This window comes from Haemaphysalis longicornis, unplaced genomic scaffold (assembly GCF_048455015.1).
Source record: "Haemaphysalis longicornis isolate Haplotype H1 unplaced genomic scaffold, Haemaphysalis longicornis Haplotype H1 scaffold_4, whole genome shotgun sequence".
Classification (NCBI taxonomy): domain Eukaryota; kingdom Metazoa; phylum Arthropoda; class Arachnida; order Ixodida; family Ixodidae; genus Haemaphysalis; species Haemaphysalis longicornis.
This window is the reverse complement of record NW_027526361.1, coordinates 71,562,156-71,575,251: the sequence shown is the minus strand read 5'-3', so window position 1 is coordinate 71,575,251 and position 13,096 is coordinate 71,562,156. Positions and strand designations below refer to the sequence as shown.

General features: G+C 42.0%; 1 protein-coding gene across 3 annotated transcripts in view; it reads left to right on the top strand.

Moving 5' to 3' along the window:
- LOC144178906 (homeotic protein ultrabithorax-like) overlaps positions 1-13,096 on the top strand; it is a 394,614-nt gene that overhangs the window by 324,565 nt on the left and 56,953 nt on the right. For 2 of the 3 annotated variants that reach the window (XR_013324095.1, XM_077707047.1), the window contains one exon: positions 1,832-1,852. Coding sequence is in view for 2 of the 3 variants with exons in the window: in XM_077707047.1 (XP_077563173.1) it covers positions 1,832-1,852 (21 nt within the window). In the remaining variant the exon portion in view is untranslated. Of the gene's footprint in view, positions 1-1,831; positions 1,901-13,096 lie in introns of all 3 variants that reach the window. The other variant, XM_077707045.1, reaches the window with a different exon arrangement.

Here is a 13,096-nt window from a genome sequence, read left to right as displayed (position 1 = left end):
AGCCCTTTCCGCTGTGTAGCTGTAGCAGTGCTGCCCTTGAGGCAATAAAGTTTACAACATTGGACTCGATAGTTTGTTTTTCTCGCCTCTTCAAACTCGTCGCGCCTGCATGTTCGGTTATTTGCGGTCTCTAAGCGCAGCTCGTGCTGGGAATGCTGACGTTGCTCCAGAGGCTATTTCCGCTGTCTCGGGTCGCTGGCAACGATTTTGTCCCAATTTTATTGCTGGCTGCTGTGGCGCACATAACGGCGGCGTAAATGTGTTCTGCGGTGTATGACTTGTCAAGAATTCTATTGCGCCCCTATACTCCAGCATAAATTCGGTGTTAAAGGTAATGTGCCTAATGTTTGTTTTTTGCACTATATTACTTGCCCTTCAAACTTAGCTTAGGATCTTATGTGTATATAACTACAATAATGCATTCGCACGTTTTCAAAGATTGCTGTGTTTTGGGCGTTATGGCTATGCAGACACAGCAGCGGCCAATAATGATTCGCGCTTCATAATTATTCCTGCGGAACGGTTATTCACCTCAATGCTGCAATACGTGGGAAACAATCAATAATAAACATGGCCATGTATACAATGCAAATCTGAGAACTGCATGGCTACGAGTAAATCATTCAAATTTATACTTAAAAATTGCTTCGCTTGCGGATGAGCTAACCTTTTATGTAAATGCGATCAAGAAGAGACTTGCTTTACCCAGTATCTGTGTTTCTTTTTTTCACTGGGAGTAATCTACGGATTCCTTGACTGCTTAAACTAAACATCTGGAAATTTTGCTCTGATGCATCGTTACGCATCGTACAGGCCCCCTCGAACTTGGTGCACAGCGTTAAAAACTCAGCACTTCACACGTTGCCCCTTACATCGAGGAGCGTTTGTTTGTGGCACTATAACGCACTGCCTCGGAAGAGTGTTTCTATGTATACGGGCCGTCCATATAATGCCATGCGCCTTTCGGTTCCCCGCCAGCATCTCGCTGTAACATCGTATACGCGCAATACACTCTTCAAGAGGCGTCGGTGGCACGGCAAGGAGGTTTATTTTCGAGACGCACTTAGGCCGAAGTTGATAGGTCGGACTTCAAAGTTACCGAGCAGCGTATGGGAGCGTCGTGTTTATTGTCTGCCCAACGGTCTGGACGAGTCGGGCACTTAGGCGCGGCACCGCACCTTATGCGGAGGCCCACCGCATGTGTTGCATCTCTCTCCGAACCTCTTGACGGAATTTTGGCCATTGTATGGTGCAATACGTGCGGGCGTTTGCCGCCACCACCGGCGCACACTTTACCTCCGAGTCGCGTTTATTTGTTTTATCACTACCTATATTCCTTTTTTTTTTACTCCCGATAATTTTCGTGTCTTCGAAGTTGTGATAACAAAGTCTGCAATGTTTCGAGAAAAGATTCAGTATTTTTTATACACTTTCATACGCTATCCGCATTCAATTGGTATTTTCGGTTGCCCTGAATCGCACTTCTTGAACAGCAGTTCGATGGTACGCCGGAACATATTTAAAAAAAATTGATACAGTTTAAGTGAAAGTTGAGCGTTATATGTTGCCACTTTTGAAGAGCGGAGGAGCACCGCTTGTGTATGAGAATTCACTTCTCATAGCTCTTTTTCTTTTTTCAAATGGATCACACAATGTTAACCTGTCGACGAATAAGCGCCGAGGTTTCCTGGAAGCGCACATGGAGCGAAAAAAAAGCATTCTGTTTGTTGAACGGAACCCTGTTAGTGACTTGTTCTGTTTAAGTGACCTGAGTTCAATATTGCGTCGATCTGATTTTGTTTCTTATTTTTCTCCCTCTCTGTCGTTTCAGGGCTGAACAGCTACATCGCACGTGAGTACAATCTCCATCACATCTCTGGTCTGGTGCCTACATATGTCGGTCAGTCTGATTTTGAATGCATCTTTTATTTAAATCTGGTCGGAGGCGCGCATGTAAAAAAAAAAAAAACCTGTTGAGCTCGAAGATTGGCCTATAACCGCTGATGTTCAACGGGAAAGCAATTCTTAATGTTTGTGATTGTTTTTGTACGTTTCTGCTGATCCCCCTTTTGTTCAGCGTTATTTTGTTGGGTTAACCGCACCTTCAGTATCTCTCCATGTCTACCATCGTTATATATGGAGGGATGACCATGTTTATCTTGTTCGATGCATCCCTTAGGTAGTACGCATGGCAGTGGCGCCCTCGAAATATTACTAAAAGGCATGCGCGCGGTGTGTTTGGTGTGCTTTTACCGAATTCTAACTGTGTATTCGCTTACAATTACTGATTGGTTAATATAGCAAGACAGTTTTTCTTTTGCCGGACGGGAGGGGGGGGGGGCGATACCATCTACACGAGCACAATAATATTCAACATATGTTCGTATTCCTCCCGGTTTCGTGGCGCATTGTGGTATGTTGTTGTTTTTAAATTTTTGGTTAGTGCAAATAATCGTAGTCCAAAGACATATGTGAGGTACTTGCCACAACAGCCCATTAAAGGCGCAGCTGGGTTTAATATCGGGCTCTCATTTTCATCATCATCATCACCAGCCTATCTACGCCCACTGCAGGGCAAAGGCCTCTCCCATTAATCTCCAATTACCCCGGTCCTGTGCTAACTGCAACCAATTTATCCCCGCAAATTTCTTGATCTCATCTGCCCATCTAATTTTCTGCCGCCCCCTGCAACGCTTGCCTTCTCTAGGGATCCACTCTGTTACCCTTAATGACCAACGGTTATCTTGCCTTCGCATTACATGCCCTGCCCACGTCCATTTCTTCTCCATAATTTCTACTAATATGTCCTACACGCGTTTGTTCCCTTACCCACTCCGCTCTCTTCTTGTCCCTTAATGTTACACCTATCATCTTCCGCTCCATTGCCCGCTGAGTCGTTCTCAATTTAAGCTGAACTCTTTTTTGTGAGCCTCGAAGTTTCTGCCCCGTAGGTGAGTACCGGTAAGATGCAGCTGTCATACACTTTCTTCTTCAGGGACAATGGTACGCTGCCATTCATTATCTGAGAATGTCTGCCGTATGCAATCCACCCCATTCTTATCCTTCTCATCATCTCTGCCTCATGGTTGGGATCCCGGGTCAGAACTTGGCAACTTGGCCTAAGTAGATATATTCGCTTACACCTTCCACTGCCTCGCCACCTATCTCAAACCGGTGTGCTGTCCCGAGGTTATTGATCATTACTTTGGTTTTCTGCATATTAATTCTCAGGCCCACGGTTCTACTCCAGGGTTCGTTTTCGCTCATCCTTAATTCGGGCCGCACGCACGACCCGTTTTAATTTTGAACATAGCAAAGACACCCGGGTGATGATATTGCCAAAGTCAGAAACAACAGAACTGAGATCGACTAGCCATTTGTAGTCGTTTTTCACACGATAATAAATATGACGTCTTGGACATTAGGTTTAGGCTGCCTGGTTCTATCTGAACTGAGATAAAGTTTCATGAACGGGGTTTAAATAGAATCTGTTCCCTGAAACCAAACAGGCATCATGACAAACATGTGTTCCCAAACGTCGAAAGTTGGGAAAACCAGTCAGTTGAAAACTTCCCTCAAGGTAAACAGGGTTGCTGATACTTCACTGTATTGAACATGTCGAATGAAGTGGAATGGTCTCACTCGTAATCTTCTTTGGTGCTACGAGTGAGTATGCATGCATAGGAAGGCAAAGCAAGAGTCATTGGCATTGACGAATGCTTAACGGATCCGAATAAAAGCGACTTGTATAAAATATCCACCAAAAAGAGAAGCAGCGATTGAAGCTTATTTCCTAAAAAAACCTTCAATTCCTTGTACTCAAAAACTACGAAGTGCTCAAAACTGCAGAAACGCTGGATATTTCGATCCTAATCTGTAGTTTTTGCCCTAATTTTTTCCTATTAAAGCCTCTTTGAAGGAACGATTTATAGGTAAGTTCTTTACGCTAAGTTGCTGCGCCGCATACGTATGCGATAAGCATTTCAATAGTCACAATGGGTGCCACCTGCACTGATTGTACATAAGATCCACCTTAAAATACTAATTTGCATCTTTCCAATCAAACCAGGTGGTATTTAAAGCACCTAATACTAGTGCCGGCTCATACATCTTTCAAACTGAAATATTTTTTAACCAAGTAAAAATGGAAGGAAGCGACAAAGCGAAGTGCGCAAATACAATGAAGATCTCTGGATTGTCACGTTGCACTTATGCTAGCGAATGACAATGCGTTGTCGACGTCTGATTTCAAACCGTGAGGCCTCGCTCTCAGTGGAAACGACGAGGTAACCCACATACGTCCAGCATGTCTTCTCGGGTTTTACGATTTCAAAAACTGTTTTCCCTTTATTAAGATCATTTGGATACCAGTTAATTAGTTTAGTCGAAGCACCTGGAAGCTGATAAACGCGATGTTCTTGCATGGCCAATTCTTACATTTAGGAAGATGGTACGTGTAACAATATAAATTCAAGAAAAATGTTATTTTTGTGTTTTTTTTTTTCAGTTTTAGTACTAATTTTTCTGGTAGGACCTAATCGCCATAACGCTAAATACACATGGTTTCAGATGCGTGAAGTAATTGATGTACTCTTTGTTGTAAACTTCGTAGCACCGCTTTAGTTTGTTTCCACTTGTCAAGGGGTCATATATGCACGTTTTTTACGACATTCTTGAGGCACCTAGTTCAGTAAACAATAATAATATCGACTTCATTGCTGCGTCGATTGCTTTCTACAAAGGGCATTCATAAAAAGAAATCTGATTGTTGAATAGGCATGAGCCTAAAGAACGCCAGTTTCTATATTTCTGGAGAATATTTAGTTATTTTAATGAGTGCGATACCAAATTTGTGCACACATGTTATTGGCACTAGTTTGAGATATTTGATGATAAAAACTTGAGCAAGAAACATTAAAAAACAAGGATTCGAAAGCCAGTGTAATAAGTGCAACCATAAATATTTCGTGCTAAAAGTTCCGAATTTGTTTTCTCACGTAGCGATGGTGCTAAAAACAGGAACTACATTAGATTAAACTACTACCATGAAATGAAAATGTAACTCCAGGCGCATACATTTGGCTGTAATATCGTTCTCATGGGCAGGAGACTTGTAGAAACGCTACATATCGTAGGTAAATTACAGTAATCCATGCTCCTATGAAAGTACATATTTGCACACTTTGCGAAGCATGGCGAGGTCTTATTTGGCTACTTGCTGTTTTTCCCACGCGAGTACACATTGATTATGCGTCGCGTCTTTGGGCGTTCGAACACAAGTTAATCAGATCTGGAAGTAGCTGAGCCGCTGCAGCACATAATTAGATAACGCCACAGGTTTATGTTCGCTGCATTTTATGCGAAGGGGAAGCAATGGGTACATAGATTAGATGTAAAAAAAAACTGCAATACAAGTGTTCTTAGGGCTTGTCTGTATTTTCACTTGTACAAGTTAATATGCTATAAAGTTTTGCATTTACCAGCGTAAGAACAAGGTGTGGAGTTGTTATTCAGAGCCCAGTAAGGTCCTTTTGGGCGGCACTGGAAATTTTTTACCTCGCAGTAAAGTTCATGCCTACCACCTACATTAGTACACCACTCGCTTACGCTCTGTGCTCCGCGAACCACGCAATCTCGCTCTGCGGAGTCGGTAATATTTTTCTTCCACACGTTTATAGTTGTTATGCGCTGAGTGGTTTTGTAAACGAGATTAGTCTCAGAGTGCATATAAGGTGTTTTTCTTCAGAAAAAAGCAACATCTTTACGCATAACAACTTTATCTAATAAGACTTTTCTCTAGCTTCGTATCCGGGACTACATTGCTTAGGTTGGCATTTCGTAGAAAACACTGTGAGATATCTTGCGTGGAGGCAACGAATTTACCCGTAATTCACGTACGGTATCTGATTTCGGACTAGACGATATCTTGATACTTTATTGTCACGAACACTTTCTTCCGCAATCTAAAAAATTTATGTTTACGTCTGGAGTTTACGTTACTGCACTGTTATGAATTTAGAATAAATGCTGACTACGCTTATTTGGAGTTATCACAAGCAAAACTTTTTATGCCGGTACTATTTTGTAGCGCAGCAGATTTAAAATTCAGTGAGGTTCATTTTCTTTACATTCTCACTCAGTTTGCTTAGATCACTTGCAGGATAGCAAACTAGGATATCTTTTCTACCTCCCTTCCTGCCTTCCTTCTACATCCTTCCTTCCTTCCTTCCTTCCTTCCTTCCTTCCTTCCTTCCTTCCTTCCTTCCTTCCTTCCTTGTTTAGATCACTTAGATTGGAAGTCATCATCAACAAAGTGAAATCTTAATTTTCTACATGGCAACATATCCTATTACACAAGTCTACGTTCACATGTTCTATCTGATCCATTGCAGATGATGATTTCACGGGGTTTCAGCTCTCAAAAACCATTGCAATGTATCATTAGCGACATGGTAACATTCTACACAGTTTGAGTTCATTATGTTTTATCACTTTTGTGTCATGGTAGATAAATTAAATTTGAAGTTCTCAGGGAACGGTGCAAATATAATTCAGTAATATAACGTAGTAATTTACGCAGAATAACGTTCATTATGACTTGTATACTAGGAACTAAAAGTGACGATCAATTCTCACGAACCACTTCAAGTCATTGCATTGGGAGCTTGGCGGAACCGTTACTCCCGGTACAAGTGCTCGAAAAATAAAGACAGCAGTTTTATAGAACTTAAGTTATCTGACGTCTAGACTTACATAAGTAAACGTTGCTGTGACATTAACCTGAAACATTGTTTTGAGACATCTGTCGTCAGAAATGGTATTCAGAAAAAAGAACCAGCATGCCAACTGTATTCAGCGGTGTTGAAAATTTCAGTCAACGGGTGCACGACAGTTGAAATTTTGAATTTAAATGGGAACCTAATTGAATAGGCCCATACATAGCAAATCTGAGCGTTCCGCGGTGTTATTTGTAAGTATGTTTTAATTTCGAACACTGATTTTTGCCGTATACTCTTAAAAAAAAAAAAAAATGCGCAACTGGACTAAATTTACTTCGTGCTAGAAACATGGGTAAATTTCTTAGGAAGTACCTTTTATCGTGTTCTCGGCGATCATACCGGGAGTACATTATCTCGTGGAAGGAAAATTCAGGCCGACATGTTGATCAATATGTAGTTCACGTGCGCAGAACTTTGTTAACGAGAATGTGCACGTTCCAAAAATAATGCCAAGAAATGGCCGTGCTAACCTTTTGCTACTACACATCAGCCATTATTTCTTGCACCGAAAGTTAATCCTTGCGAAGGTCTGCTAACCTGTGCATAGACTCCTATCCTTCATTACAGTTAGACATGCAGAACGTGTGCATGTTAGCCAGGCTGCGAGAAGTACACTTCCAGTTCACGCGGATGTTTATACAGTGCCATGAGCTTAAACATAACGTTCGTAAACAAGAATCATGTTTCGGGCAGGCAAAGAAAAAAAAGAAACAAACGAACCGAATATTTGCGCCACGATTATCACTCCGTGCCGAACGTTCAGCGCCTGTACCTCATCATTAATTTCGTCTAGTTGTAACGTTGTTCATAGGTGAAACAACACTGGGAGAGTGTATTTGTTGAATTGCGTTTGCAGCGTAGCCTATTCATTAACGCTTCTAATTACACTGGATATATTTGCCGACAAGACATCGTATAACTTAGCTTAGCTTGTAACGCAATTCACCTCGAGCCTTAGGCCGGCACCGTCAGATGCAAATAATTCGTGCAAACGAAAAGTCGTTCCTCTTACCTATTTGCAGGCTATGCTCGTGGTATACGTATCCAAAATATCTCCAAGGAAGCACGCACGTCTCAAAACATATTCACTTTTGCTTGGTAACCAACATGGACTGACCTGACTTCAAAAATTGTCGCTCGGCGCGTTTCGGGGGGCGCTTTCGTTTGTGTTTATTTTTTTTCTCCTTGTTTTGCTCGCTTTTATTTTCAATCCGCGGAGACCCTTAACATCACTCAAAGCCAAGGTTTGTCGAAAAGAAGTTCTATTTCAGCTTCTTCGCGCGGTCGTTCTGTTTTCTCTCTGAAAGCGAGAAAAGAGGAAAAGGAAGAGAAAGGGGAAGGGAGGAGAAAGTCAGCACCGAGGGCCGCCACTGAAAGGCCCTACGCCAGGACTCGCCGGTTGTAAACGCGTAAATTGTGCGAGGGCGTGCGCCTTCCTCGCAGTGGATTCTGTCGCGCGCTGTTTACATCTGCAATCTTTCCGGTGACGTCGACGACGTCGTTCGGAGGCGAATGGCCAATCACGAGCGCCAGAGGTGTTTCCTTTCCAGTCAGCGCTCGACCAGAATTCCGCGCTTTTTTGTTGTCTATTTCATTTTGAATGTTCCATCCGCTCAGAGTTACTCAGTCGTCGCTACGCGTTCAGTTTGGTTTAGAGGGAGAGTAGGAAAAAGTGTAAGGCTGCAGGAAAAGGAAAGGTACAGAGAGGGAGAGGGGGAAGTTGGGGGCAGAGGACTGGAGGACACGACCTTAATGGACGCTGAAATGCATCGATGTAGCTGATGCACTCCATACTCGCTCCTGTACGCTCCGTGTAAAAATAGCATAGGTCGACATTTGTTACCTCGACTGTTATTAAATCGAATGGGAATGATCAGAGCGGCAACAAAACCTTGGTTTTCTGCCTTTCCAAGCACGGATCTGCGTTCATAGTGCACAGGTTTGCTATTGGCGAATGCTTATCCGAACTCTTTAAAACACTCAATGTTCGCGCATCGCAGTGCAACGTGCATGTAGTAAAGTTACCTCTTTTGTATGTAGTATTTAAAGCCTCTGCTACGCCTGCATGCTAATTCAGCATTTCCTTACTTCCTCACTACGAGTGGTTTAATAAACTTGTTTGGTGTAAGCGCTATTGCTGTGATTATTTTTCAACGTTGACTATCCGGAATGCCCATGAATAGCATGTATTCGTTGGGCTTAATCTCAGTTTCCCTTATCTTAGAGGTAAGTTAGTGCATTCAATCTGTACAGCCTTGCGACATTCTTTACGTCTGAAAATTTGCTTTTTTGTTAGGCTGCCTCACTTAAATGTTCGCTTTTTGGGGCAAAGGGGTCCCATTGAGCTCCTCTGTCCGAACGCCTTTCACCAAAAAAATGTTAGTGAGAATAAGAGTTGAAAAGGAAAATACGTTTGCTTTCCAAATGCTTTAGGTTTGCTTTCCAAATGCTTTAGACAGGCGCTTAGGCACAAATTATCTTCTTTTTCGTAGGGTTTGCTGCGAACATTCTTGCTCCTAGTTTTTCATCGTTTCTCTCATACAACTTTCGTACGACTTTGCCTCAAATTAAAATAAATATTTTTTTTTGACATCCGGCTTGAGGTGTGCTACTGTTTCGTCTTGTTTTCGGTGACATATATGTCGTGTTACGAGCTAGGTCGCTGCGTCAATATGCAGTTATTTGGGCGACATAAATGAAAAGCGATCGTCACTTTCTGGTTATGCACAAATATTCACTAGTATGAATAAATTTCGCGGACATGTAGCTGATACATCAGTTGTCCTTTTGTAGGAAGTTTAGGTGCTTCACGGTTCTTCCGCATCGTGACGATCGTAAAACTGTTCCTCCGTAAATTCATCTTAACCGCGTCAACGTATACCGTGCCCACAGACAGTTGCTGAAGGATTCCTTCTTGCTTCTTCTCAGAAAGTACTGACGTTCGATCGGTGCAGTCCCCGGGGGCCGGATGAGCACCTGCGTGGAAAAACACAAATGATAATTTTTGTCATGGAATGAAGACCAGTAGACAACGCTCGATGCAAATAGGGGTCCTGTGTATGCTTGCCTCATGAATGATAAATACAGCACGCCGAATTCATACCATTAGACGGAACACCTTTTATTGTGCATGCTACTTTACGCCTTTCCGTCGCTCTTAAAAACTTCACTTGAACACATGTTTTACCTCCTGCCTCTCTACTTTCTCAAATGACTTCACACCGAACTGAAGACCAGATTAAAAAGTGTAACATTTTGCGCATGTTAGTAGCCTGGCATATCAAAAAACAGCAAAAATTATTGTTATGTGCAGAGCCGCTTCAGTATTTGAATTTTTGCAGAAGAGCAGTAAACAAGGCTTTATAGACACCGAAACAGTGTAGAATTGCCGGTTCATCTGTCTTTAATTGAAAATCCATAATGAAGCTTTAGGCTTGAGTTCAGGTCTCGCGAAGAAAAATAAACAATGATTGTTTATACACAAATACCTTTAAGATAATTCGGTTCACAAAATTCTGCTTCCACTTTCGCGAATAGCACTCCTAACTCGTAAATGGCTGGTGATATTAACTTTTTTCAGAAGAGCGTGGTGACCATGGGAGATATTGCAACAAAATCCACTATATCTAATTTTTTGTATAAAAATTGTATAAATTGTATTTTGTGTAAATTTTTGTATAAGAAGTGGGCAGGTTTCTCCCAGCGAGTGTCAATAACGTATTATCACTGTTGTTTTTATTGTCACGGGAGCTAATTTTGGTGCACAAAACACATGACTTAAGTTATTAAGTTTATTAATTAAGTTATAGGGCGGTTCATGCGTTTATACTTCCATAAACCTATTATTCTTAAAAATGAATTAGTGTTTAGCATTGTATGCATCTGAAAGTAGTATACGCTCTCATTAGTTATAAACGTATTTACAGCAGCCGCAGGGTTGAAAACCCAAGATCGTGATGAATACGAGAATGCTCAATCAGCAAAACACTGCCCAAAACAACCTGCCTCGTGTAACTTGTAAACCTAGCGAAGCGTATACAGACTGTATCAACTACCAACTTCAGCGCTGCAACATGCGTATTTGGACTCCTATAATATACCGCCGGTAAAATTTTTTCAGCAACGCATGCGATACCAAATCTTGTTCGCAGCACCTTTAACCGTAATGCGGATCCCATTTATCGACAACGCAATAAAAGTTCAATGGTTCTCTAATAATCGTCACAGGAATTTCAGAGGATGAATTCTTAGACAAGTATATTTACAAAACCATGCGCTCCGCTCTCGCGAACAACTATAACAACCATGCAGACATGACACCAATATAGCGTGTGTGGGGAATGAATTCGGAGAAATTTTACTTGGTTACAGTGTCGCCTTTACTCTGATGATGAATCGATTTGTAATTTTGTTGTCGACGCTTTAAAAAAGTTGCGACCCTGTAACGTCCGAAACAGGTGTAAGGGGGCCATTAAAAAATATAACTTGCGATAGTTTGGAAGATCTGGCTTTTGGCAGCTCACTCAGCCACACTCCAGCCACGAATTACGTTTTTGAACCACATAAAACCCAGGAATATTAAAAAAAATTAAATTTAGTGCTACAGTGACGTAATATGGGAAGGAGGGACGTAGTACGGGCGACCAGTAAAATCATATTTATTATTGCGTTGGCTGCACGTTAGCTTTCAAGTGATACGATAAGGCGAAACTAAGGTCCAAACTACAACTAAACACTACATGTTTCTGAGGAAGGGCTTGTCGGCGACCGCCAATCGCACGCACAACTTTCTGTGACGTCACCAATACGTTGCCGAAAAGTGGCTTTGGAGACACCACTGCTTGATATGTTCTTGAATATCCCGATTATTTGTTTGGGGTTTCCGATAATTTTTATATCATTGTTACCAGGACAAAGTAGTCTTCTTGGTGAACTAAATTTTCATTTTGTTTTGATAGCCCCTTTAATAGGGGGATAAAAGGCGTGCATTTCGTAAACTGCTATCAGAACTGAACAGGCAGCGCTCATGACATAATACACTGCATTCAATGAAGTCAATCGCACCGCTTTTTGTCCTTGAGGTTTTTTATGCCGGACATAAAGGGCCAGGCATTAATGTGTATAGCACAGATGAAGTTGCAGAACAAAAGAAGCGGTTCAAATAGCCTTGAAAATGTGGGGAATCGGAATAATCAGAGAACTACAAAATGAGCAACATGGAGGGCATGAATTCCAAGTTATTGATAAACTACAAACAAGTACTCAGCAGTGCTTCAGCCAGTATTTTAGCCATTTTCGTCTGGCATTTGTCCCAGCACTTGCGCTATTTGGAGCCGCGTGCCTTAGTCCGTTGTCTGTATCTGTGCCTGCAAAAAATATTGCTTTTCAGTCTACTGCCACCAACCTCGGCTGTAAAGATTACTTTCTGTCATTATTTTTCTCCCTTCAACTTCTTTTTTTTTCGGTCGCAGTATTATGCAACGCGCCACACTTTATAACCTGTTCGCGCCCTGAGAATATCTTAATAAATAAAAGGACATTATCCGTGTTTTTTATGCCAACAAAGAAGGTTCACTTGCTGGCGCGAAACCCCACGAAGACAGTGAATGAGTAAAAGTCCCCCTTTAATTTACTCATCTCAGACAGGAAAGTTTAATGAAATTACGATCGCTGTTGAAGGTACGCCGCTTTCGAGACCACTTAGGATTATCGATAGCTTACTCTGAAACGCTGACCTTTTCGTCGCAACTTCGTCTTTTCGCTCCTTCGATTAGAACTCGATACTCCAATCGATACTCGATAATAGCCGAAGTACTCCCTTTTTTCATTGAGAAATATGTTGGAAGTATAGGGTAGAAAATCGGAAATCCCCTCTATTTACTCTTCAGGGAGTTTAGTAAAAGGGTTAGGAAGTAGCAAGTTCGTGAACACAACTTCAACTTCACACGTCAACGGCTGCAGAGGTCAATCAGCGTTATATGGTCCACGCGTCCGCATGGCATAACTGTCATCCACTTTCAGGATCATTAGCGCACTCAAGCGAGTGGCGGTTGCCGAGATATTAGCAGGTGGCTCACGGTTCTAAATGCTCGATGACTCCACAATGCCGTTCTCGCTAGTGGGTTCATAGGCGGTGGAAGCGAAGAATTGCAAGTTTCAGTTACAGAACAACCGCCATCGCTGCACTATAACGTGAGCTGGCAAGCTCGTGGTTCTGGTAAAGTTAAAGTGAAAGCTTAGACGCGTGGTGAGATAGTACAATAAAAAGTGGTGCCAAGGAGTTTACAACGCTTAATAATGCAGTTGTAACTGTACGC